Source organism: Heloderma suspectum, chromosome 4 (assembly GCF_057233095.1).
Source record: "Heloderma suspectum isolate Gila_16-S chromosome 4, 16-S_ref, whole genome shotgun sequence".
In the NCBI taxonomy this organism is placed as follows: Eukaryota; Metazoa; Chordata; class Lepidosauria; order Squamata; family Helodermatidae; genus Heloderma; species Heloderma suspectum.
Window position 1 is genome coordinate 200,145,502 of NC_139461.1, and position 27,938 is coordinate 200,173,439.

Below are 27,938 nucleotides of genomic sequence, written 5' to 3' on the forward strand. Positions count from 1 at the left end.
AACTCTTCGTGACTTCATGGACCAGCCCACGCCAAAGCTTCCTGTCAGCCGTTGCCACCCCCAGCTCCCCCAAGGTCAAGTCCGTCACCTCCAGAATATCATCCATCCATCTTGCCCTTGGTCGGCCCCTCTTCCTTTTGCTTTCCACTTTCCCTAGCATCAGCATCTTCTCCAGGGTGTCCTGTCTTCTCATTATGTGGCCAAAGTACTTCAGTTTTGCCTTTAATATCATTCCCTCAAGTGAGCAGTCTGGCTTTATTTCCTGGAGTATGGACTGGTTTGATCTTCTTGCAGGCCAAGGTACTCTCAGAATTTTCCTCCAGCACCACAGTTCAAAAGCATCTATCTTCCTTCGCTCAGCCTTCCTTATGGTCCAGCTCTCGCAGCCATAGGTTACTACGGGGAATACCATTGCTTGAACTATGCGGACCTTTGTTGTCAGTGTGATGTCTCTGCTCTTCACTATTTTATCAAGATTTGTCATTGCTCTCCTCCCAAGAAGTAAACGTCTTCTGATTTCCTGGCTGCAGTCAGCGTCTGCAGTAATCTTTGCACCTAGAAAGACGAAGTCTGTCACTGCCTCCACGTTTTCTCCCTCTATTTGCCAGTTATCAATCAAGCTGGTTGCCATAATCTTGGTTTTGTTGAGGTTTAACTGCAACCCAGCTTTTGCACTTTCTTCTTTCACCTTCGTCATGAGGTTCCTCAGCACCTCCTCGCTTTCAGCCATCAAAGTGGTATCATCTGCATATCTGAGATTGTTAATGTTTCTTCCAGCGATTTTAACTCCAGCCTTGGCTTCATCAAGCCCAGCACGTCGCATGATGTGTTCTGCGTACAGGTTGAATAGGTAGGGTGAGAGTATACAACCCCACCGTACTCCTTGCCCAATCTTAAACCAGTCCGTTGTTCCGTGGTATGTTCTTACCGTTGCTACTTGGTCATTATACAGATTCCTCAGGAGGCAGACAAGATGACTTGGTATCCCCATCCCACCAAGAACTTGCCACAATTTGTTATGATCCACAGTCAAAGGCTTTAGAATAGTCAATAAAACAGAAATAGATGTTTTTCTGAAACTCCCTGGCTTTCTCCATTATCCAGCGGATACTGGCAATTTGGTCTCTAGTTTCTCTGCCTTTTCTAAACCCAGCTTGTACATCTGGCAATTCTCGTTCCATGAATTGCTGGAGTCTACCTTGCAAGATCTTGAGCATTACCTTACTGGCATGTGAAATAAGTGCCACTTTTCGATAGTTTGAACATTCTTTGGTGCTTCCCTTTTTTGGTATGGGGATATAAGTTGATCTTTTCCAATCTGTTGGCCATTCTTGTGTTTTCCGAATTTGCTGGCATATGGCATGCATCACCTTGACAGCATCATCTTGCAAGATTTTAAATGGTTCAGCTGGGATACCATCATCTCCTGCTGCCTTGTTATTAGCTATGCTTCTTAAGGCCCATTCAACCTCACTCTTCAGGATGTCTGGCTCTAGCTCACCGACCACACCGTCAAATCTATCCCCAATATTATTATCCTTCCTATACAGATCTTCCGTATATTCTTGCCACCTTTTCTTGATCTCTTCTGCTTCTATTAGGTCCTTGCCATCTTTGTTTTTGATCATACCCATTTTTGCCTGGAATTTACCTCCGATGTTTCTAATTTTCTGGACGAGGTCTCTTGTCCTTCCTATTCTATTATCTTCTTCCGCTTCCGCGCATTGCTTGTTTAAAAATAATTCCTTATCTCTTCTGGCTAACCTCTGGAATTTTGCATTTAATTGGGCATATCTCCCCCGATCACTGTTGCCTTTTGCTTTCCTTCTTTCTTGGGCTGCTTCCAGTGTCTCAGCAGAAAGCCATCTTGCCTTCTTAGTTTTCTTTTTCTTTGGGACGTTTTTTGTTGCCGCCGCCTGAACAATGTTGCGAACTTCTGTCCGTAGTTCTTCCGGGACCCTATCTACTAAATCTAGTCCCTTAAATCTATTCTTCACCTCCACTGCATATTCATGAGGAATATTAGTGAGCTCATATCTCACTGATCTGTGGGTCTTCCCTATTCTCTTGAGTCTGATTCTAAATGGTGCAATAAGAAGTTCGTGATCTGAACTACAATCAGCTCCAGGTCTTGTTTTTACCGACTGCATAGACGTCCGCCACCTTTGGCTACAAAGGATGTAGTCAATCTGATTTCGGTGTCGACCGTCTGGTGAAGTCCATGTATAAAGTCGTCTCTTAGGTTGTTGGAAGAGAGTGTTTGTTATGCACAGTGAGTTGTCTTGGCAAAATTCTATCAGCCTATGTCCCGCTTCATTTTGTTCTCCCAGACCATGCTTCCCTGTAATTCCAGGTGTCGTTTGACTACCCACCTTAGCATTCCAGTCTCCTGTAATGAAAGTAACATCTTTTTTTGGCGTACTATCCAGTAGGTGCTGCAGATCGTCATAGAACTGATCTACTTCTGCTTCTTCAGCATCAGTGGTTGGGGCGTATATTTGGATCACTGTGATGTTAAATGGCTTACCCTGAATTCGAGTAGAGATCATTCTGTCATTTTTTGGATTGTATCCAAGTACTGCTTTAGCCACTTTATTATTAATTATGAAGGCTACTCCCTTTCTTCTGTGGTCCTCTTGTCCACAGTAGTAGATCTGGTGGTCATTTGATGTGAAGTGGCCCATTCCAGTCCATTTCAGTTCACTGACACCCAAAATGTCTATATTTAATCTTGACATCTCCCCAATAACCACATCCAATTTGCCCTGGCTCATAGATCTTACATTCCAGGTTCCTATGGTGTGTTGATGTTTAGAACATTGGATTCGTCGTTCACCACCAGCACCATCAGCTGCTAGCCGTCCTTTCAGCTTTGAGCTAGCTGCGTCATCACATCTGGGGCTAGCTGAACTTATCCTCTGTTCCTCCCCAGTAGCATTTTGACCATCTTCTGACCTGGGAGTCCCATCTTCCGATGGTATAACGCCATATCTCTGGTTGTACTGATCCATTTAGTTTTCATGGCAAGAATACTGGGGTGGGTTGCCGTTTCCTTCCCCAGGGATCGTATTTAGTCTGACCTCTCTGCCATGACCTTCCCATCTTGGGTGTCCCTTCACGGTTTAGCTCATGACGTCATTGAGGTGCTCAAGCTCCAGCACCATGACAAGGTAACGATCTCCTTTGCTGAAGTAGACATAGAATACTTATTTATAATATGGTACCTTTCCTAAAGGCTCCCTGTGCATGTAAGGTAGGCTCATATTATTATCCCCATACTTCAGATAAGGAGCTGAGGCTGTACATTAAGTTACTTGCCTAAGGACTGCCAGTTGAGTTCATAACTGTGGTAAATTTGAACTCTGGACTTCTAAGCCCACAGCTCATTCTCCTAACCACAGTGCTAACTGTCCTTAACATAGTGGCTGAAGCAATTGGTATAGATTGTCACAGACAGGGTTGGTAGATATAACTAAAACGTATTATCTTCTCCCCTACCCCCGCCCCAGAACTTCTACAGGAAGTTCCACTGTATACATTCATGGGTTTGACTAAAACGTTTATGAGTGTTTGTAATTAACAACAGTGGGATAATATTTATTGAGTTTTCCCAGTGAGAACTCTTGTGGCTCTTGACAGCACGATGAATATTTTCATCTAAATGGTTACAGGTGATAAATAGATATTACTTTCTACTGTGGGAGTGGTCCAGATTTATCTAAGCTATTCAGTGCTCATAGCATTAGTTATAAACAATGCATTAGCATTAAATTTCCAGATCCTGCTGAGATATAATAATGCTCTTGTTTTTGAACTTCCATGTGTGAATTATTACATTGAACTGCCTTAGGAGGGTTTTGAAGGGAAAGGAGGGAGTGTTTGAACTTGTTTTCTGCATTCCTTTTATTGCTTATCTCACATTTGCATAGCATATTCATTCAGTGGAAGCATTTAGCAAATCTATGTTGGGTAAAAATATTCTTTGTTCCGAGAAAGAAAGCTATTCATTTTTAAAAAGTGGGTAAGATCACCCTTTCACAAATAAGTACACTTGGACATCAGTCTTAGAGCTGGTCTAGACCACCACCACTTACTTTGGTCATAGTATTTAGTATGATTCATCACATGAGTTGGGGCGCTGACATCACATTTCCCTGCCTGCAGTCCACGTCAGTGGTGTTAGCTGGGGAAACTCATGTCAGTTCTCTGGTTCACTCAATAAATTGTGCTAACCAAGATGGCGGATGGAGGGTAGAAGCTTTCCATAGCAATGTTGAAGCAACATCCACACCAGTATTGGCATTACAGTGAAGGGAATCTATGCAGGCTCGAGGCTTGGTAGCTGTTTTAAGTAATCTCTGTATTGAGGCAAAGTTTACATCCTGAAGTGCAGCTGTGGATGCTTCCTTGGAATATGACTCGGCTGACTCAGGTTTTTGATAATCCTCTTGTTTTCTGTTCGGTAAACATCACTGAGTGCTGCTGATAAAGAGGCAGCTGTGCATCTGCTCTGATAATGTAAATGCTTGAAGTGAGTCCCTGATCTCACCAGCCACCTGTGGTCTCCATCCTGCAGTGCATCCCTCCTGATGAAGCCTGCACCTTTCTCAATGTTGATATGATCCTAGCAATGATGCAGAATAAGAAAACCTTCACCAAGCCTCTTGCTGTGATAACTCCTAAAGGGAAGCCAGAAGGTACCAAATACATTTTGAATTTATTAACAGAAGTACATTTCATTATGTGCTATCACTTAAATCGTAAAAATGTGCCTTTGGGTGCATATAGTTTTGTATTCTAATGGCGTTATTGTTGCCGGGCTACAGGGCGCCATCCGCTTTGAGGGCTAACATTTGTTTGCTCTTTTATCTCCCTTTCATGTTTATGAAACTATAGTGTGCCTAGGGACTGGGAAAGGAATGCATTTTGAAGCTGTATAACAACATGGGATTTGTAAACATTAAATAACGCTGTGCAATTGGTTCCAGCAGTTCATTATTGTTAGGCACCAAAAGCCGAATAATTTCATTCTTTGTGGCTATAAATATTTATTTAAGCATCATAATTATAGTGGAACATCCAACGTATTGAAAATATTAAAGCATGGTGTGTTTTTGTAAATGAAGAGGGCAGCCACAGGGAAAATGGCTGCACCAGCCATTTAGAGCATTCATATTAAAAGGTGAGAGGCTGGAAGGATTTCATTAGTTTTCTCCTGATGTTTTGTATGGCTGCATGAACCCATTTATCTTCTTTATGAAAAACTAAAGAATAGGTTCATGACATTGCACTCTGTGTCCTGTAGGAAAAAATACATCTCCAAAAAAGACTTCTTAAAAAATAGACAAAATGTCTAACAAGACCACTTGGGGCATGAAAGTGCCTGAAATCTTGCTCAGGACATTTGTTTGCTATTTCTGTATATTTCCTTAGCCTAGCATAATTCATTCTGAAGAAATGAGATTACACTACTGTGAAATATGGTGCTCAGAATTTTTGAATTGGGCCTCCAGGTATCTCTTACTCATGCTAAATAGTGATGGGCAAATGTACCCCAAGTGAATTTGTTATTTCCCCAGAAAGTGAATTTGTTACTTCCATGGAAAATAACAAATTTATCTCTGTAATCTTGGATGAGAGTTCTCCTTTAATTCGAGATCTCGTTCTGTGTACATGAGTTTTTGAGCATGTTGAATAGCAAACTCTATCTTGGGAGCTGTAGTTTGGAATTATTTAATGTGTCATGAAGTCATGCGTCAACATGTCTAACACTTGTGTTTATTGGAAAGGAAACAGGTGGTGATGGTCGGCAGGGGGAGAGGGTTTGCCAGCTTGCCTTAACTGTTGCCACATTCTCCATGACCACGGCCCCCTCCCAGGAACATATTTTGTTCCGGAAAGTTTAATGTCCAAGTAAGCAGCAAACTATATCTGCCAAAGCTTTGCACTTTACCAAGCCAGCCAGTGGTGCCAGCCAGCCTGCACCATGCCACAGAGACCTCGTCCTACTTGGATTCCTTTTCCAGTATGCCTCTCACAGACAGACTCCAGTGCCACCCACCAGCACCCAGTAAAGTACACTTTTACTTACCAAACAAGGAAAAGGTCCTTTCACTAAAGGGTTAATATGGCATCATCACATTTCCTTAAGAAAGAAAAGAGTTAAACCAACCAACTCAGTGCATGCACAGAAATAGCATAGATTAGATGCAGACTGTGTATGCTCCAAAGCTCATAATCAATTCTGAAATTAATAAATTCTTAAGACAGTGATCCAAGCTCGCTACAAAGCTGTGCATTACAAATGCATGAGTTTTGACCAACAAGCTGATTAATTACAAAATTCGGCAGCATTACTAATGCTACCTAGAGTGATGCTATTACTTGCCATAAGATCCCATTATTTTACTAGTGCTTTGTCCTAAATTACTTCCCATAATTTAGGAAGTAAATTATTCCTAATCATTTGAAAATAAGGCAATCCATTCCTAGGGCTGGAAAAAGATTGTGACATGTCACCATCTTGTACTGAAAGCTATGGAAAAATTAATTGGCCCATCATTGGTTTCAGTGACTCTCTTAGTGGAATCAATACCAAGACATCCTTAGTAAAAAAAGGGTACGTAATTTTGACAAATGTACACTCTCTCTCATAATATAAATTCTGTTGCAATTTGTGAACGATATTTATAATATCTTCCCTGTAGATAATTACTTTCCAATATTTCTGATGGGCAATATTTGTGCAGATAGAACTGAAGAAAGGATTGTACTAAAAATGAACTCTTGCCTTCCTCTGTCTGTTGTTGGTTCTGTCTATCTCATTTTCTAGAAACAACAATAATTCCTCATCCTGACATATGGTAACTGCTAATTTATTTTTTACTGAACTTGCCAGAGATTTGAAATACCGGATGATAAATTGGAACTATAGACTTGTGTTAGTCTTATAAATATCACAAGTTTATCCTTCAGGAACTTCTGCAAAATGCCCAGAATTGTATTTTCCACAGAATCTGTGAACAATTAGATTTAACTTTTATATAAAAGTTATTGTTCGCAAAAACTTGCATCCATGGTATGGAATAATTTGAGCCCTGTCTGGTAAATTGTTTCCACACTTGAGCAGTCTTGCTATGGAAAAATCAAGTTCTAACCTTCTGTGTAGCACCCTCCTTCCCCATGTTTTCATCACTTGAGCATCTTCTGTCCCAATGTAGTTGAGTATATACTAGGGTTCTTCTCATTGGGGGCATGTTAACTAGAAGGGGTATGGTCTGTATCCAGACTTCAGATCTTAGTATCCTGAACTACTAGCATACAGCATTACATTAAATCAATAATTAACAGATTAAGCCTAGATTGCCACTTTGGCACAAAAAAGCAATCACTCTTTTGTGCTAGACAATACTGGTGAAAAGAATGGCCCTCATATTTTTTCAATCACTGATTAAGTCAGCCAAAGCCAAGGCTTTAGTCAATCACTTTTCTGTTCAGGTTCATACATGCTTTTTCCAAAGCATGACTGGGGAAAAACAATGGGAAACTAGGGAATGCAGATAAAATCTTGTACTGTGATCTGGGTTTGACTATATGGCAAAGGGCGAATGTAAAATATGGTTGAAAAGGGGAAGATGGATAAAAATGGTCAAGCTACAAATCTCAAGACAACCAAGCTGGATCTATGTTTTCAAAACCAGAGTAGAGTAATATGCATGGCAAAAGCTTGAGAGAGAACAGTTACAATATGACTGTATGTGCAAAATATCCTTTCTTTGGGCCCCTTTAACAACAGCAGCAGGAATGCACATTTACATGTATTTTTAAAACCTCTAAATAAGCATTGGCCATGACTGCTAGTGTTTGGTGTTCACATGGCACTTTAATTAGAGGGTTTTGGTGGTTTCATTGGAGATCGAAATCTTTCTCTTGCATGCAAAGATTGTTTGAAATTCTGGAATGCTTTCCAGGGAGATTTAAACACTGAGGATCAGAAATCCTTTAACGTCAGTTCTGTAGAACATGCTTTTTTGGCATTTAAGCAGTTTATGGTATACTATAGAGCATTGTCAGGGGTGGGGGTGGGGGGAGGCTTGAGGAACAACTGTTTCTGTTTAACTCTATGAGGCTGCAGGGAGTTTTGCAATGTTTTATTCTTAACACAAATGGATCCACTAGGGAAATGCAACAATGATTTGGTCTCCAAACACAGTGCAATTAAAAAGGCATGCATGCTTCTTTGTCTTTGACTTTCTGGCCCTATTCTGTAGGCTTCCACAGATTTCAGTGACTAAAACAATCCACTGCTGGCTGAATAGGAACTGATGTAACTTTGGTTGGAGGTCTGACTCCCTCAAGGAGTCTAGTGCCTGGGTAGTTTTTTAAATTTTATTCTGTAGCAAGATAAGAATACTGTAGTGTGATAGAGAACATGGTGCGCGGAGGGCAGGCTAGATTAATGTGGGATGTTTGGTGGAATGTTTCCCAGAATTGTTCAGATGTCCAGTTTAGTGGGCAATAGTACACAGACAACGTGTCTTTGTTGGCATACAGCTTCTGCATCATGAATCAAGCAGTGAGGTTAACTGCCATTGTGAACCAACAGCAAATTTGTAAGGCTTAGAAAATAAATGACAGTGACCTACTAAATGACTAAATAAGAGCATTTACATCTCCAAGACATCGGTTATCATCTACAGTGATGCAAAACAGGCCAGCTATTGTGTGCATTGTTGCAAGCCATATTGTTGGATCCTTTCCTGTTAGATCTGCACCAGAAGCCAAACAAAGAGGCTTGCAGGCTCCATAGATATAGGGAGCCAGGACAGAACATTCAGTTCAGGATGTCTACTCTTGCCTCCACACTTCACGCGCGTGACTCCCATTAATTCTGATGAGGTCGTGTGTTTGCGTGTCCAGGAGAAAACAAACCTTTCCAGGTTTTATTTTACAACGCTAGTTTTGCAGGCTCAGCTGCTTGGCTGATTGAACCCAGTCCCAGTGAAATTAGGAAAACATTTAGAAGCCTCTGACCTAGAGCTGGTGGATGGTTTTCTTTTAACAATGCATTTTTGTAGGTTTCCTGCATTCAAGTGTCTCTCCCTTGTGCCACAATACAAGGGTGAGAAAGACAGATTAAAGGATAGGGGGGACTGCACATATAGTAAATAGTTATGTAAGTGTAAGTATAATAAAATAATATATATTGCAGTACAGCTAAGACAATATGGTGACTTTGGTGAATTGGTCATTGCTAAGACTTGTATAGGTGATTATTTGGCAAATTACTATGCTTATTTTTGGGCAAATTATTATTCACCTTCAACTGCACTGGGTTCTGATGTCCCCTTCCAGTTAATGCCTTTGTTACTGCGAGAACCAGTTTTGTTTTGCCAGCATTCGGACAACAAGTCTTAATTGCTGGCAAACCTCTCCATTGCTCACACAACTTGTGCTATCGTTGGTGGAGTATGTAAGGTGATTGTCACTGAGATGGGCACCTATTGGACAGTACTCATGAAGAGATAACTTCTTTCTTCCATACCTGGGAGATTTAAAGGGTCTTCACAGATCCTTCCCCACTCCTCGCCCCATTGGAAGAGCATTTCTTGGCTTTCGCAAAGAAGCGCTGAAAAAGCAAAAAAACCTGTCAAATATATTTTATGTATAGCATACCTATTCTCCCACTGCATTATTTCCACTTTAGGGGTACTTTGAAATATATTGAAGTACACACACATGTAATAAAAGTTTTGTTTGTTTTTGAAACGAGTAAGTTTAGGCTGCAGCAAGCTTTATTTGCAAAGTTGCCACACCACTGCTGCAGGATCAGGGGGATCAGGTGGAGAGGCCATAATGTGATGCGTATAGATCGCTACATCAAGCCCATTATGCTTAGAAAGAACAAGGTACATAAGGCTCCTACAGCTGCAGGCATGAAAATGAATAAGATGATGGTGGTCCCAAAATTATCATCAGCTGGAAGGAGAAGCCAGCATAAGGGATGGAGACAGCACCTGGTAAATCTATGTAACATTGCTACATGCACACTTGCAGATGAATCCTCTTGAGGGCTCTGATTAAGAGAAAGATGGATTCCCACCTCCCACCCTTCTTTACACAAGAACCCAGGCTTGATCAGTTCTGACTGGATCTCTTACGGCGCAATCCTGTGCAGATTTAGACAGAGAAAAGTCCTACAACTCCCAGCATGGGCATGCTGGGAGGTGTAGGACTTCTTTGTGTCTAAACATGCATAGGATTGCACCTTAAATATATTACAGGCTCTTCATAGGGATTGCTGATGTCGTGTATAAAATTCTGCAGAAGCAAGTATCACTCATCTCTGCCTTGCTTTCTTTTTTAACAGATAAATCTTCCTATCCCAAACCTCCTGAAGGGTTACCACGTAAGTCACATGTGCCTTCTTGTTCTAGAGGAACACACCTGAGTGTTCTGGTAGAAAAGAGTTGAACAGATAATTGCTCTAAAACAGCCTTCCCCACCCTAGTGCCCTTCAACTGTCTTGGACTACAATTCCCAGCATTCCTGACCATTGGCCATGCTAGCTAAAGCTGATGGGGAGGTAAAGTCCAAAACAGCTAGAGGGCACCAGATTAAGAGACAGCTGCTTTGAAACTTTGAACTTATATATGCCACTCACTTGCACTTTAAAGGATCTAGACTTGAATGTAATTACTTCTACTTGTATTATCACTGCAGGTGTTTAGCCATGGAACTATGCACAACAGAGCAGTGCAAGTCGTTTCTATGAAGTTCTTCATAAAAACGTAGGAAGATGCCTTATACAGAGCCAGACCATTGGTCTCTCTAGCCCAGTATCGTTGACACTGACTAGCAGTGGCTCTCCAGGATTTAAGGCAAGAATTTTTCCAGCCCTACCTGGAGATGCGGGGGACCAAACTTGAGACCTTCTGCATGCAAAGCAGGCACGCTACCACTGAGCCATGGCCCTCCCTGTGGAAAGCTCACGTGGGGAGGTGACTGAGTGGTGGCCTTGAACATCGGACACTCAGGTTCAAATTTCCATTCAACCATGAATGGAGGCTTTGGGTCTCAAAGTGCCTTACAGAGTTGCTGTGAGGCTAAAGGCCTAACTACCCATTACAAGCAAATGTATATAACCAAACCCGTGCAGACCTTTCCCTCTCCCCTCCCCCAGGAAAAACCACTTTGGGAGGGGGCAATTGAGAGTAGCAAAGGGGATGGTAATGATGCTTAGCCTTTACCCCACTTGTTGCTTCTCCATTCCAAATTGCCCCCTCCCAAAGTGGCTTTTCCTGAAGAATAAAAAAAAATAAAGGGATGGCTGTTGAGGTTCAGTTATACATGTATTTGTGTGTAATGTGGAGTTAAGCCCTAACATGCTGCTCTGGGCTTCCTGAAGAATAGGTGGGATATAGATGCAACAAACAAATGCAGTTTAGAGGCGCACAGAAAGAAGTCCCCCCCACCCCAGATCAATATAGATGTGGCAAAGGTGGCATCTCTGGAAACAGAACTTTCTGGCAGGCAGCTTTGGTGGTAGGGCAGGTCCTGCTACCTCAGAGTGGTAATCCATGGAAATAAGGCTATATGAGGCCTCTGGTTTCTTGATCAGCTCCAGATGTAACTATATATTTTGTTATTGAGGCCTTGCTAGAAATATTGCATATAAGAAATTAATTAGGACTACGTCACAGACGCGTTCCTGTATGAAAGAAGTCAAATATCAGAATGACCGGAAGTAGATGCAGTGGTTCAGCACATGTTCAGAGCAATGCATTCAGGAACCAGATGAACGCTCATATAAATTGCCCTGCCTCTCCCATAGAGAGCTCAATATTGCAGCCGGGAACTGATTTCCATGATTAAAACCACTGCCAAATGTGAAAAACAATTGTTTCTATTTATGTCTTTGCTGACTTTCACGCTGGCATTGCCTCTTAGATAACAGCCTTTCCATTCCCCACCTAATAAGCTGAAGATGCTGGGGAAATGGCGCAAAATTGGCAAGACACTTATTTAATTATTTGCATTTTTTTTTTTTTAATCATGCCCTACTCCAAAGGCACATGCTGGCGGGATATGTGGATTTTAAAATAAGTCTACTAAAATTAGAGGAGTAATTGATTTTAGTCTTTCAGACTCAGAAACAAGCAACCCCTGACAGGAAACCTAGCAAGCCTAACATTTGAGTTGGCTTCAGGTTTATTTATTTTTATTTATTATTTAATTTATTAATCGCCCATCTGGCTGGTCACCCAGCCACTCTGGGCAATGTACAACATACAATAAAACAATAAAATTCTACAATAAAAACATTTTCTAAAATACCCTAACCCACCCCAAATGCCTGCCTGAACAGCCACGTTTTTAATGCACGACGGAAGCTCATTAAAGAGGGGGCATGACGGAGTTCCCTAGGGAGGGAGTTCCACAGAGTGGGGTCCACCACAGAAAAGGCCCTCTCCCTCGTCCCCACCAGTCTAGCTGTCCTGGCTGATGGAACAGACAGAAGGCCATCCGAGGCTGATCTTGTTAAGCAGCCTGTCTGGTGCTGCTGGAGGCGCTCCTTAAGATAGGCTGGGCCGGAACCATATAGGGTTTTAAAGGTCAAAACCAACACCTTGAATTTGGCCCGGAAAACAACTGGTAACCAGTGCAACCAGGTTGCTCATGGCAACGTTTTTAAACTGCATCATGCTTCCATACGTCATTCTAGTGGCACATGCATCACTGTCACACTATCCACAGATGGAATAAGCATTGTGGTTTAGTTTTTGCTTTAAATTAATATTATGGCCAGAAATCTTGATGCATTCTTCAGTGCATAACACTACCTGTCACCCCAAACTGCCTGCTAAAATGAGACAAAGCAGAGATGCAGAACCTCAGGCCCAGGGGGCCAAATTCACCCTTCTGGGTGTCCCAATACCAGGAAAAGGGTCATGGCTTTCTGAGGGTCCTCAGAAGGCCACACCCTTTTCCTTGGCACCATCCCTTTCCCCAAATGCTCAATCATTTGGGAGTTTCCCAGCATTTCTGCAGCTTTTTCCCCCATTCTAAAAAGTTGAAGTGCCTCTCCTAAGGCTTAATTACTGGCGGTAAGAGTTTCAAGATAAAATATACTGGTATTTTTGTATCTTGGGCCTGCCACATTGGCCCCATTGGCCTCATCCCCTTTTGCCTTCAGCCATGCTCACTCACCCTGGAATGAGGCCCCACAGAGCTTCTCCAAAATGGCATTGAGTCTCAGACTGAAAGAGGTTCTGTACCGTTGGGTCAAAGCTTTCCGCTTCTCAAGGTGGTCATCTAGCGAGCTCCCTATCACTACTTTCCTTCCCCCTGCCCCATTACTGTGGCTTTTGCCTTGCCTTGCCTTTGTGCCCTACCTCTTGCTCAAGTATCTCCCTTTCTCTCTCCCTTTCTTCCTCAATAGACATTCAGAAGGGAGGGAGGGAGGGAGAAGGCCAGAGGCGCATGGGAATGAAAGAGAGGCAAGGAAGGAAAGGCTCTCTTTCTGGCAAGGAGATGAGGAAGATGAGTTTAAGTTTCCAGTTGGTGAGCCTGCCAGGGAGCTAGTGGGCCACAAGTTGCCAAGCCCTGGTTGTAAAACGCAACTGGGAGGAAAAACAGCAGCACCTCATTTTGTTCAGTCTTTCTAAATGCAAGAACATTCTGAACCATTTTATTTTGCCTCCCAAACGTAAATACTGGTTCACTGATTCATTTTTTCCCTCCATTTCACAGCTGTCTTCTATGGCCTGGACAGTGTGACCGTCGTGGGCATTGCCTTTGCAGCCTTTGTGATTGGTGCACTGCTGACAGGAGCATTATGGTTTATCTATTCCCACACAGGTGAGTATGACCATCCCCCAGATCACACAGCACCCTTGTAATTCTGGGTATCTTCGTTGGGCAGAGATTTGCCCTGAAAATCAGAAGCCCCTCAAGGACAATCAAAGGTTACTATCCTGTTAAAAGTTATTCAGAAGCAACTCGATTAACAGTATTGGGACTTGACTTCTGAGGAAATTAATATAGCATAGTAAGCAACTATATTATGTGCATATGTTATGCTTTCATCCTATAATGTAGTGGTTACTTAGAACAAAATCATAGCGATGAAAAGGAGGATATAAAAATGCCTTTTCTCCGGCATGAAAGTAGAAAACGGTTTAAGTTTGTTTAGTACTATTCTTCTTAACATGCAGTGAAAGAGGATGAGGCTGCAACCCTATCCAACCTACCTGAAGTCAGTGGGGCTTACTTTTGGGTAGACATGTATAGGATTGCACTGTGGATTTGTGTCCAATGATAAATTCATGCCCTGGTATGTATATATTCTCAGAAAAAACACCACTGAATGAACAAATGAAACTGATACTCTGAGTCAGAAAGGCAGTATTCAAAGCACAGAATCATTCTGACACTCCTGAAAAAAAAAGGCAAACCGAAAAATGTGACCAGCCAAGACAGTTGGTATGCTAAGCTATAGCTGTTACTGTAGATGGAAATACAGCATATCACTCATGTATTTCTTAGGTTTAGGAGGTAAAAATTAATAGAAAGCAGAAGAAAGAAGAAAATACAAATGAATGGCTATGTATGGGCATGTTTCTTCGGATTTAGAATGCATTCCACACTCCTTTTCAAATCAGTAGGAAAGCCCTGTTGATTTATCACTGTACACTAATGAGTTCTGCTCAAAGCCTAGAATAGTGCCTATTAATATGTTGATCTTTTAAAAAAATGTATAAGGACCAACTTACAGGAGAAACTGTCTCCCAATGGTTTTTGTTTTTACTTTTTGCAGCAGTCATAGGGGACTCTGAATTTGATCAGCAGTACAGGGGGAGGAGGTAATTAGACCTTTCTCTAATGCTCATTTTCTAGATGGAAATTGCAGATCCCCACCAGGTTTACAAGAAAGATAACAGCTGAGGGGAGATGAGGAGATGCTTTTGTATAGGCAAAATGGTCTGTAAGGAAAGGGTTCATCACCCTCTTCCCACTGTGCCACTGTTCAAATTCAGAGCTGAAGAAAAAGAAAAAAGGAAGGACCCCCCCCCATGTGTCTCTTGTGCCATGTCTAATTTGGCTCTTTAAGCACAACAAAATTTGGACAAAATTTGGGAATTTAAAAATCACAATGGGGCACAGCAATAGGTTTTCAATCTACATTTCGTAAACCAATTGGGCAGACCTCCTTAGGTGGTTAGGTCAGAGATGGTGGGATATCTTTCCTGAGCCTTCCCACCACACTGTATTTATGTGTGTCCTGATTGGGACAGGAAGTAAAATGTGGAAAGCCCAGTTTCTACCAATCAGTGCATTTCTGATTGTGGTGCTTTGATTGACTTACTGTGCCAATGGCCAATAAGAAATCCTCCTAGCTTTTTGTTCTGTTTTTGTAAACCGCCTTGGTTGGTCGGTCCCAGAGAGGTGGCATGGAAATGTAATAAATAATAATAAATAATTTGCTTCCCCTTAGAGTCCCTTATCATGGGGTAGAACTGTGTGGTTCTGTTCCTCCCCTTTTTCATTGGCAGTGCCCTTTCCTGGGCACAGCAGAATAAGGAATATTCTGCCCAAGTTGTCTGGTTTGGGTTTTGTTTGCACTGGAACTAGGGAAGTGAGGGAAAACAGCAGTTTTGTTTCTGTTTTGTTTTTAACTTGGGGAGGGTCATTGTGACCCAGTTTTGGAACTTCTGCCATGGATTAATTAGAGCTTTGGGAGACCTGTTCTTTTCATTTTCCTAAGCAACATGGCTCATTTATTTCTAGTTGGATATGGAGCTGGTAGACGTAGTTTCAACTCTCTGCTCAGCCATGAATCACAGTGGGACAGTCACTGGACTGATTTAGATAATCAAAACTTGGCTTAGTAAGCTAGGATATACACAACTTTGTGCACCGACAAATCACACCTTCTCAAGTCTAACCCCATCCTGAGTTCTGTTTCTTGGTCATGCTAAAGTGTGCCAGAACATCAGAACCTGGCTTATACAGAGATATTTGTTGGCTTAGGGGGCCGCGGTGGCTTAGTGGTTAAGACGCTGAACTGCAGACTGGAAGGTCGGCAGGACAGCAGTTCGAGACCCGAGTGCTGCGTGACGGAGTGAGCTCCCATCTTCAGTCCCAGCTCCTGCCAACCTAGCAGTTCGAAAGCAAGAAATTGCAAGTAGATAAATAGGTACCGCTTCGGCGGGAAAGGTAACAGCGTTCCGTGCACCTCAGTGTTCAGTCATGCCGGCCACATGACCACGGAAGCGTCTTCGGACAGCGCTGGCTCTTCGGCTTAGAAATGGAGATAAGCACCACACCCTCTTGTCGGACACGACTGGTTGGGGACACCTTTACCTTTTTATTTGTTGGCTTTACAGCTTTCATCAAATACATTTGTTTATACATACTGTGGCTCTTTCAGAAGTAAAAATTTTTGCTCAGGTTCAGGGAGCTCTCAGCAAATAGCTAAGGAAAATATGTTCCTCTGTAGTACTCCCCCCGACCTCTACCTTGTACATGAATAAGTCTTGCAAGTGTAAAGGGCCAAGAACACCTCTATAAGTTATTAGTCTGAAACTCAAGGCAAGCAGTTTCAGAATGTATGCATTGTACACACATAGGTCATCCTTTCCTGTTAAAAATGTCTGAAGATCTTTTTCCCCTTACTCTTTAGGCCCATGCTTCCAATTAACAAGATTCCCCCTGCCCCCCACCCCCCGCCCCCCAACTCTGGTAGTTTAGAAGAGTCTAATATCTGATTGAAATAAACTGACAAAACAACAAATTATATTTGGCAAATGGGGTTAGCAATGCAAACAGTCATATTTCCTGGACAGGGAGCAGTACTGGCAGCCTTCCTAAGTGTGAATAATAAAGTACATGTTGTTGCACTCATATGTTTACAGTCTATAGATGGATTAAAGCATGTTTACGGCCTGTAGATGGGACGCAGCCATTTTGTGAAACTGCCATATCAGCCTGAGAAATAGACATCTGATGTGTAAAAGAATCTGATGTGGAAAGACTGCTGGACATGGGCCTGGAAGATTGGGATTCAAATTGCAGCTCAGACACATGCTTGCTAGGTTGTGTTTTCCATGCTTTTGGGGTTGTGTTTTAGGCTCTGTTTTCCATCTCTAAAATAAAAGCAACAGTAACCTACTTCACAGGGTTGTTGGGATGAATGAGATGTGCTGCCCACCATCAGCCTTAAGAAGATTGAAATAGTTCGTTATGTGTAACTACAAAGGACTCCCCACCCCACCCCTGTGCCCTCAGAATTCTAACATTTAGTATTTGATACCAGTTAAGATTTAGTGTGTGTGCACTGGATGGATGACAAGTAAATGGGCTGTGTTGGAATCTTGACTATACCTTTGAAGGGCATGCCCCCAAAGGCACCTGGTTTAGAAAATGATTCCAATTCTTATTAAAAACAAAAATGGCTAAGGCTCAATCAGGAAAAAAGTCTTGCAATTCTCAGCATTCCCAGCCAACCTTGCTGGGAATCATGAGATTATAGGTCTTTTTTCTGTCTAAATATGCATAGGATTGCTTCCTAAGGCTATGATCCTGTACCCATTTACATGAAAGTAAGTTCTATTGAACTCAGTGGACCTCACTTCTGAGTAGAGATGTATAGGATTGCACTGTAAGTATGAGTTAGGCTTTAATCTGATAACAGTGTTTTTAGGGTATATAAATAAGGTAGATGGTGACTGTTATAATATTAATAATAATAAAGGTAAAGGTGTCCCCAACCAGTCATGTCCGACTCTAGGGTGCGGTGCTCATCCCCGTTTCTAAGCCGAAGAGCCAGCGCTGTCCGAAGACGCTTCCGTGGTCATGTGTCCGGCATGACTGAACACCGAGGTGCACGGAACGCTGTCACCTTTCCCGCCGAGGCGGTACCTATTTATCTACTTGCAATTTCTTGCTTTCGAACTGCTAGGTTGGCAGGAGCTGGGACTGAAGACGGGAGCTCACTCTGTCAAGCAGCACTCGGGTCTCGAACTGCTGACCTGCCGACCTTCCAGTCTGCAGTTCAGCGTCTTAACCACTAAGCCACTGCGGCCCCATTAATAATAATAGAAACATAGAAATGCAGAATCTTTTGATTGCTGCTCACCTGGTGGTAGCACCCAGATGGAAAAATGCCGTACCCTTAGTTGAGTCAGATTAGATCTCTAAAGTGTGGGATCTACTTATTAGTGGCAGCTCCAGGTTTTTGAATGCCCCTGTCATCAGTGAGTCTACCTGCTCACTACCACTGTCACCAGCTGCTATTGCTCCTCATCCACTTTCTCTTCATTGTTATTGCTTGCTTGCTTGTTTGACAGATAAAGAGCCAGTCAGCAAGCAGGCAGTGACATCTACTGCTCCTCCTTCTCACCATCACTATGGTCTGGGCCAGAGTGAGAGACAGGTGAACAAGCAGGTTGCAATGATGAAAAGGAGGAGCAACTCCAGGGGGCTTTTGTCAGTGGACACCTGCTGGGGTGTGGGCCCTTGGCAGGTACCCACCTATGTCTACCTTTGACGCAGGCCCTGCAACTAATCAGAGATAAACTGTCACAACAAGTACAGAAACAGCAGGGGAGGAAAAAAAAAACCCAAAGGAAAAAATAGTGGTGGCCTGTAATTGCATTTTTGGAAGGAGAATTTTTGGCTTGGGTAAGACTAAATGAGTATAAAACTCTATGTTTGTATTGAGCCTGTAAGAGGAATGGATTTCTATTTGACTTTTCTGTATTTTTTTTATGCATGAGCAACAGAGAGGAAGGTCTGGGTTCCAAATAGGTGTTGTTGTTTTTAGTTGTATATTTTGCATACTTTATATATTTTGGATGTTTAACAGTTTTATAAAACTATAATAACTAAGTTCAGGGGAAAAAATACAAAAGGTTATAAGTCAAACTACGTAACAATGAGCCACCCATGTCAAGGGAGGGCTGCTTTGTACTCTTAAAAACTAAGGAACTAAATGAATGAATCAAAATAAAGGTGTGGGAACTAAAGCATGTTTTGAACATTCATGAGAAACTATAATTGTTATAATGGGGAGAGAAGAGTGATTATAATAATGGCCCTCTTGTCGGTCTATCCACCTCTTGAACTTCTTTAGAGAAGTGGCAGGAGAGGTATTGTCAGAGTTTAGAGGAATTGGAAGATAATAAGCTGATCTTGGGAACTGGTGACCTTTCACCCAGGAAAAGTCTCCCAAATGCCACTTAACCCTAGGGACAACAGTAAGGAAAAGGTTATCTTAATGCCCTCTCTTCAAGGCCACTGTTACAGCAGCAGCTAGTAAACCAATGCCTCTGCCCTCTTCCTTCTTTGTATGCTTGAAAATTCAGCTCCAAATAGCAAGTTGTACCATGAGAAGAAGCAGGTGTGAAAGGAAAGAAAGGAGAGCACAGCCAGATGAGAAGGGAAATTTAGGCTGGCACTCACCCAGTCAGCTACAACCCATCTTTACAGCCACGTTTCCATACATTTTCTCAGCTGTTGGTGGGCAAGTCACCAGACACTGTAGATTTATGACCCTAGGCTTATCTCATGTACCACTGATAATGGAAGCCAAGTGATTGTATTGGAGGACATGACAAGTACTGTTTGTTCCACAAACAGAGAACAACTAACTCATTTTCTTGGGAGAGGAGGATTCCAGATAAAGGATTTAAACTCTATCAGAGGCCTGTGCCACTGAGACAAGGGGGCACAACCCTGAACTTGAAAGGGGAAAAGAAAGGAACTGCAGAAAGTTGTCCAGAAAAGGGAGAAAGGAGGGGGAACAAATGAGGCAGTATATTTTTGGCATCCAAATTTTGACAGCTGCGTGCGCCGGTTTCCCTGAAGATGGAAAGGTATTCAGCTACATAAAGTTAGAGTAAAATGTATACAGATCATATCTGATATGCCGTAGTTGCTGCACAGCTCTGTATAATAGTGTGGTTTATAGAATGGGTGACAGCGTAGCTGTAATAGGATCCAGCTACAGGGAATGTAGGCCAGTTCTACATTTTGCAGATCACTTCCCTGGCACTGGCTTTGAGGGGCCCTATTAAGGGAATGGAAGCAACTGCAGCTTCTGCGTTAATGTGGAAATAGGGTGGCTTCCCCCCCCCCCCCAAATCTTCCCAGTTTTTAGTGAGGGCAGGTTTGCTTAGGACTGCTTCTTTGAGATGGCTTTTGCAATGTTAGGGAAGGAGATTCATGCACATACAGTGATGGACAGAAGAAAGGATAAAGTGACCCGATAAATCTTAATATGCGACGTGAAAGCAGTTGTTATTTACTGCAGCCTTCCCCAGCCTGGTGCCCTCCAGATGTATTGGATTACAGCTCTCATCATTCCCAGTCAGCATGGAGTTGTAGTCCAACACAGCTGAAGGGCACCAGGTTGAGGAAGGGTCGTTTATGATTACTTCTACTAAAAAGCACAGACGCATATGGTGCTGCAAAAGTATCAGGCCAGGTTTTGATCCCTGTTGCAGAAAATGTGAAAGCATACACAAACAACACACCATGATAAAAATCATACATACTATATATATTTTGCCATCTCTGCCTCCGACAAGATTAATCTAGATTTTAACATGTCTGGGTCAGCCCAGATCTGAGTTCTCCCTACAATCTAAATAGTTAATTTTCTAGTCCCTCAATAATTGGCTCACCAGAAACATCTGGCCCATCAACACCCTCCAACTTGACTACTGATTTTTTGTCCCATTTCTGCTCCTTGGTACCACATCCCATTGCTGCTGCCTCTGTGGCTTCCAGAGGTGCCTTGTGGGAATCATTAACAATTTTTCCTTTTAGTCAGTATAAAAAGCAAGCAAATGTGGTATAGTGTAGTGCGGGCTGTGTGCATGCACAACTTGTGGTTGTCCAGATGTTTTGGCCTACAACTCCCATCAGCCCAACTCGGCATAAGCAGTGGTGACAGATGATGGGAGTTGTAGACCAAAACATCTGGAGGGCCACAAGTTGCCCACCCTTGGCGTGGTGGATAGAGTGCTGGACTTCAATCAGGGAGAGCCAGGTTTGAACACCCACCCAGCCGCGAATCACAGAGTAGCTTTGAGACAATCATATACTCTTTTCTTAATATAGGGCTCTGGCAAGGATAAAATGGAATTAATTCTCATGTTCACCACCTTTTGTGCTCCTTAGAGCAATACCAGAATACAAATGAGATAGACATATTTTAATTAAAAGAAGGCGTTTCTCCACAAGCTAGAATACGCATTTGATTTTCTGCCCTCAATACCTGTACATGTAACACACATGCCTACAAAGTATCTTGCCTCCCATTAGAAGTGTGTGACTTCGGTCTCTTCACAAGAAAGCTGTAAATAGCTCTTGCCATCCTTAAGTTAGCTGGCAACCAGCAGTTTTGCCAAGCAACCAGCAACATAAGGTGCATATTTCCATACAAATGGTTCTGTAGGAGTGAAAAATCAAACAGCATTTTTAAAATACATTTTTCTAGTTGAAGCCACTGTTCACCATTTCTTTCTTTCTTTTTGGAAATGACGAGATTAAGGGGATTGTAAGAAATGTTTCTTTCAACACAGAACTCTTCTCTTTTTTGCTTGTTTGTTTTCTCCTTCTTGCCTCCAGGAGAGCCAGCAGGAAGACAGCAGGCTCCCACATCCCCACCAGCATCTGAAAACAGCAGTGCAGCCCACAGTATTGGCAGCACACAAAGCACCCCCTGTTCCAGCAGCAGCACAGCCTAAGCCAGGGGGTAGGGCGCGAGTCCGTGGAGCAACACAGGAGAGCGGGAGAGGTTCAGAAGGAAATGTCTGTTGTTGTTTGCTTCGATTGGTTGGATCCTTTTGCCAAAATGAGGAGGGATTTCCTTCGTTGTTGTGTCTTTCCTGGATAAACATGGTCCTTGAACCTCTTGCAGCATGCTTGGCTAATACACGACAAAGCTACTATTTATATGCAGCTGTGGATTGTGTAAAAGGGTCCATAGGCTCTCAATGTGAAACACAAGCCAGGTTCTTCCTCCTATAAATGCTGTTTTGTCTATACAGAATCGCAGTGTTGGGTTCTGTAAATGTCACAGAGACACAAGGTGTCTGTCAAGGGATTTCAGTCTCATAAGCTGGGGTAAAGATTTTGTTTTCTATCTCCCCACCTCCACCTTTCGACCACCCCTTTGGTCAAGGGATTCCATCTCAACAGAACAAGAAAGATTCAAACACAGAGTGATTTGCCATTAAAAATCATGGCATAAAAAATAATTGATTCCTGCAGCTGCACATTGTCATTTCACAGCTACTTTCTTGATTATTTGTATGATTGTTGAGCTTAACATGGTGCAGCATTTTGCCTGTTGTCATGTTGTCCTCCGCTGAAAGGATTTGCATTCCCCAAGTTTAGCCTTTGGTAGCAAGAAGAAACCAAAGCAACAGAACTATGGGTAAAAAAAAGGTGTTGGTTAGATATTTTTCATGACTCACTTATACACATCCAAAAGCCTGCTTGTATACATAATGCATCATTAAGTGTTGTTCCAGTTCTTCCCCCCTCCCCACTGCCCTTAATGGGAACTACCAATCTTCATTCAGAACCTAATAGTTAGTCTCATCTCGTTACCCAGAAATCTTTTCTTACCACCTGCTACCTGTAGTCTGGCAGTCTGCATACAAGACATCACATGATTAGCCCGCCTCAAAGTCTTGCTTCATGCCTGAGAGCGCCTGTGAGCACATGCAGCTCCTGCACATGCAACAATTTCCCCATTAACTACAATGCTAGGCACAGCTTCCTGTATGCATTTCCACTCTGTGTGCAGAACTATCCCCAAGATTACAGTGCATGAGGAAAGCCTGTGTTTCCCACACATGCCATGTGCATATTGAAGCACCCGTGGAGCTGTAATCTGAGGGTTATTGCATGTACCAGAATACCAAATGTATATGGTTAGCACTTGTGTGTTCAGGATGGGGTTATGGGCCAATTTTGAACTTTTAGCACACCTAAACATACCTCAGCAAATGTGGAAGTAGGCAAAAATCAGGAAGAATGTAGAAAAGAAAATGGCGGCCAAGACAGGCTTCAGGGTTTGACCAAGTATTTTCAGTGTTATCCATTGTGGGACAGATGGTTTTGTTTTGTGGACTCAAAGTGATCTAGAAGCATGTTCTTTCTAGATCTGCCTATGGAGTACAAGCATTTCTAAATTTGACTCAAGGACATCCAGATATGTCCACAGCTTGGAAGTGACCCACAATGTATGCATAGCCATTACTGTCTTTTAAAACAGAGACTATGATTTTCATATTCTCATTTGACCTCCACCCCAAAAGAATGCTCTACAATATCTACATTATCAACAACTAGCCTTTTTGTTATCGAAAATACTTGGATCAGGCCTGCATTCTTTGTGGTTCCAACTTTTCCTCAATTTTATGGTGATTTTATGTTTTTAGTGTTCAGAGGAGACAACTGTTGAGCAAATTGTTCTGTATGACTCACCATGTATAGGAATGAACTGACTCCTTAAAAGCCCCTCTATGTTTTGTATCCAATGTCTAGTTAGCCATCTCAACATTGCAATTGGATATATCCCAAAGTAGCATTTGGAATGCAAAAAGAGCAAACCGGTACTAATATTCACAATATTCTTTAGAACTCCTGCCTCCCCCTAGCTGTAAAATACATCCCTAGTGAAAACTGGAGGATGTGATTTGAAACTGTCGTAATATTAAGTTGTCACTTTGTGAAGTGAAACATGGCCTTCTGGTGCCTTCCTCATGAAAACAAAGCACCACTCTCCCTTTGCAGACTATTATAAGCGCTGGTCGAATAACCTTATTGCTCCCTCGCCCCCTTTGCTGTGACAGACATTTTTCTAGAGCAATATCCTGTTCAGCTTGCAGGAGAATTCTACTGCAGATTCAAGCTATAGGGCATCCATTCATTCTGTGTCCTCAGTTTATATTCCTATCAATAGATCATTCAGACCAGAATAAGTATGACAGATACAGGTGGTATGGACAAGAAAATAGAGGTTATTTTTAATTAAGTGTTTAAATGTGGTTTGAACTGAGTCCTGTAAACACTTCCCCATCTCAGCCCAATCCCTTAGGCTGGCTAGTCCAGGTCTAACTGTGCTAGAACTGCAAAAAGGATCAGAGAAGGGTGGTGAGGTAGAAGGCACCATCTGTCTGGTTTTTGTTCAGAGGAGAGCACAAGGGTGTTGAGGATTTACTACAGCTTCAGCCTCTCCTTCCAAAAATCCTTTTGCTACTCATATGACTCAAACCAGCAAGACCACCCAATTAGGGTTGCCAGCTGACCAGAAAACTCCCAGCAAAGCAGACTGCCCTGTTCCCATCTTTTAATAGCAGCTTGATAAGCAGATATATAAGCAGGTGAAGCTTTTCACATAATAGAGATGAACATGGTCTCCTGGTAATTACGGTATATCAATGCACAGCTCTAGAGGCTTGTTCAGTCAAAAGCCTGCATCCCTAGAATTGGGTACACAGTGTCAGATCCTCTGTGGCCCTTCACCGTAGCCACTCTTTTAGCCCATTTTATAGAAATTTATGCTGGCCAAGGGGACAAAAGAGTGGGTCTGTTCACGTGTGCTGGTACAGCAGCCAACAGAGTTGAGGATCTTGACCGATTTGGAATGTATCAAAAAGAAATTGGAATTATTACACAAGTAAATTATTCCCTTTCTGAAGTGTTTGCAGGACTGGATCAGTGGGAGGTTTCTGGACAACCAATATGCTACCTGTGTATTTAAAAATAATGCGCTTTGCCTAACCTTCAGCTGAATGTATTATGTAATCATATTATATGTATGAAAACTTTTTAAATGTCTTCAAAGAAGACTAGAGTCTTTAAGTTGATCATAGCTATATTTTATTACATTAAATGTGGGCATAAAGATATATATATAAGTGGCTTTATATCAGATGTTTAATTTCAGTTACTGTGAATTCTTTGTTTTTGTACATTCTTTTCCCCGTTCAACCCTTTCCCTCTCAGATTAAAAAGTAGAGAAGTATAGGAAGTATTATAAACCTGGTTGTTGGGATGAAAGATTAAAACTTTGCATAAAATAATTAAATGTATATTTTGGGAGATGAGAGAAAGAGAGATGCTACATTATCGATATTTCTATCAAAAATTACTCTAAAAATCTAGATATATATTTCCAGACTTACAAAATAAAAAGCAATATTTACAAGCAGACAAGTGACATTTTTCTAGACTTATATTCAAGATTAAAATATAATTGATTGACCTTGATGCACTTAATTAAGAATACTTCAGAATGCTCACTTTATTATATAGTGACTATATTATATATACTTTATTAACAGCTTGAGTTAATGAAAAATTCTTACTGGTTAATTAAACAGTAGAGCAAATGCAAATAATGGCCCTGATAATATTCGTTGTCCCATGAGTTTAAAAAGATTACACACACTTCTTTGTTCATTTGCCTTCATCCAGGGATGTGTATATTCTTGGATGCATACACAAATCTCTTGATGATGTGGGCTGCTCCATTAATTAGAGTGGTCATGGACACCAAGGCCATGCAACCATTCCGTTGCATTGGATCCGTTTCCTGAAATGAATGGTAAATTCTTGTGGGTTAGAGAATTCCATGCATGCAAAAAAGCTTCTGTGCCTCTGGATCAGGGTGATAGAGTATAAAGTCTAGAGTATTTCTGTATTTCAGTGGAGTTGTAAAAATAATGAGATTAGCACTATTGGAGGACTGAGGTTTTACTTATAATCTAGACACACAAGAAGGGAATTTCCTAGCACATAGCTTTGCCACGTAATTGAACAATGCCCTTTTCCACAGTCATTGACGTCTGTCTGCTACAAATGTAAGCTCTAAGTTTTTGTGTCATTTATTATTTACTGCAAGTATCTTTCGTGTTATGTACTATTTCATTTCATGTTGTGTAGCAGTGGGGGGGGGAGGTGTTTTAGAATGTTGTCTTGCCTCACTTAACAAAGTATAAAATTGTGCAATTGGACCGTGAGCACTGTTTGGTGTGTCCAAGTGGACATTGCTTCTGCTCCTGGTTTGGCATTTCAGAGGGATTTTGTCAAAAGCTTTTTGAAAGTGTAAGTATATAATGACTGCTGGATCACCCCTGTCTATAAACTAGTTGAAACTTTCAAAGAATTCTAAAAGTTTGGTGAGGCAAGACTTCCCTTTTGCAGATGCCATGCTGATTCTCCCGTAACAAGGCTTATTCTTCAATGTGTTTTAAAAAAATTAACTTTAGTATTTTCTACCAAATTACTTTGGACAGGTATAGGCTGGCAGTTCCTTAATTTTCTTTGTCCCCACTCCCCAATTCCTTAAAAAAAAAAACACACACTGGTGTTACATTGATTACCTTCCAATCCTCTGGTTTTGATGGTTGATTTTAATAAGTTGCATATTTTTGTTTAAAGATCAGAAAATTCAAATTTCAGTCTTTAAAGACTTTCAGGTGAATGTCATCCAGTCCCGGCAACATGTTAATTTATAATTTATCACCTCTAAAGTGTCATTTTTTGTTTTGTTTTGACATAGTTCTTGAGATGCCCTCTCCCTCCTGAAAATAATGTGGGTATCTTACCAACAAACTTTCACAATAAAGACTGATGGGGAAAGAAATGGAATGAATTCTTTCTGCCTTCTTTCAGTATTCTTTTTCATATATTTTTCACTTGAAGATCCTACTGCCTACATGGCTGGTTTCCTGATCCAGATATATTTACAGATATATTTATTGGTTGCTCTATGCTATTGCAATTAGCTCTTCGAATTCCTTCATTACTTGCCTTATCATCATCTTACATTTATTTAATGCTTGCCAAAGTGAGGTAGTTCCCTTCACTTCAGCAGAACTACTAAAATTGGGAAGGCAGAATTAATGTTTCAGAAGAAATGACTTCTCACTGTAAAACTTCTTTCAGAAATGTATCAGCTTCACTGTACTCTGCTTGTTATGACCATACATTATCTAATGAATAGCTCATGCCTTTTCAAATATTTTCGCATTTGGCAGCTATTACTTTACTGTCACAAGTCAAAATGTCATGCATTGTGTAGAGCTGAACACAGAGCTCTGCATATCATTTTGAAAGAAGATTGTATGTTCTCCCTCCCCTTAATTGTTTATGGTTGTGTGAGTGTGTCCTTGTCTTTTCTATGATATGTATCTACCTCATGCTTCGAAAGAAGACCCAGTGCTGATTGTAAGTGCAGCCCAACAGGTGCTGTTGCTGGGTATGCACCATCCATTTCAAAGGGCCCTTGTGTGGAGCTGCTGTACAAGGCCTACTAGAATAAATGGATGATGGACAGCATTGGCACGTGTTGGTTTGCACTCTTGTGTGAGTAGAGTATTTTTAATGAGGCAACTCTTCTGTTTTGTTTGTCAAACCTGGGGTGTTCATGAAGCAACTGAAGTCTGCCATTTCCAAAACATTTTTTTACCTTAAAAAAATGAGCCCAATTTCCTTGCATCTTTTTTTTTTTTTTAATTAACCGAGTGGGAAAAATATGCCTACTTAAACCCTGTGGCCAGTTTGAACACCCCATTTGTGTTTGTTCCTGTATTTTGTGTATTTCCAAAATCTTTGTGTAACTGATAAGCTGTACAGTTTTGATAATACCCTTGTCATGTTACCTTGAGTCCTCCATGCTTAATAAAGATATATCAGTTATTAATAAAATGTGATGCCTATTTTCAGAACTATAAACTGGTGTGAACCATTTTGAACTCTGTAGTACAGCAAGAGGGTTATCAAATCATATGTTTTGTTCAAACATAATAATGATTTTGAACATTACGTAACGTGTTAGAATGGCAGGGGAGAAGAGGCATGAGTGCCTTTGTTCATGCTTCCTATATAACAGGGCTGGGCAACTTCCGGGG

General features: G+C 41.6%; 1 protein-coding gene across 1 annotated transcript in view; it reads left to right on the plus strand.

Moving 5' to 3' along the window:
- The window catches only part of TGFBR3 (transforming growth factor beta receptor 3), a 178,768-nt gene extending 151,046 nt beyond the window's left edge, over positions 1-27,722 (plus strand). Inside the window, exons 14-17 of the mRNA XM_084851937.1 lie at positions 4,577-4,697; positions 10,370-10,408; positions 13,753-13,860; positions 21,637-27,722. Coding sequence (XP_084708063.1) covers positions 4,577-4,697; positions 10,370-10,408; positions 13,753-13,860; positions 21,637-21,755 — 387 coding nt within the window. The 3' untranslated portion in view covers positions 21,756-27,722. The remainder of the gene's footprint in view (positions 1-4,576; positions 4,698-10,369; positions 10,409-13,752; positions 13,861-21,636) is intronic.
- The last annotated feature ends 216 nt before the right edge of the window (positions 27,723-27,938 follow it).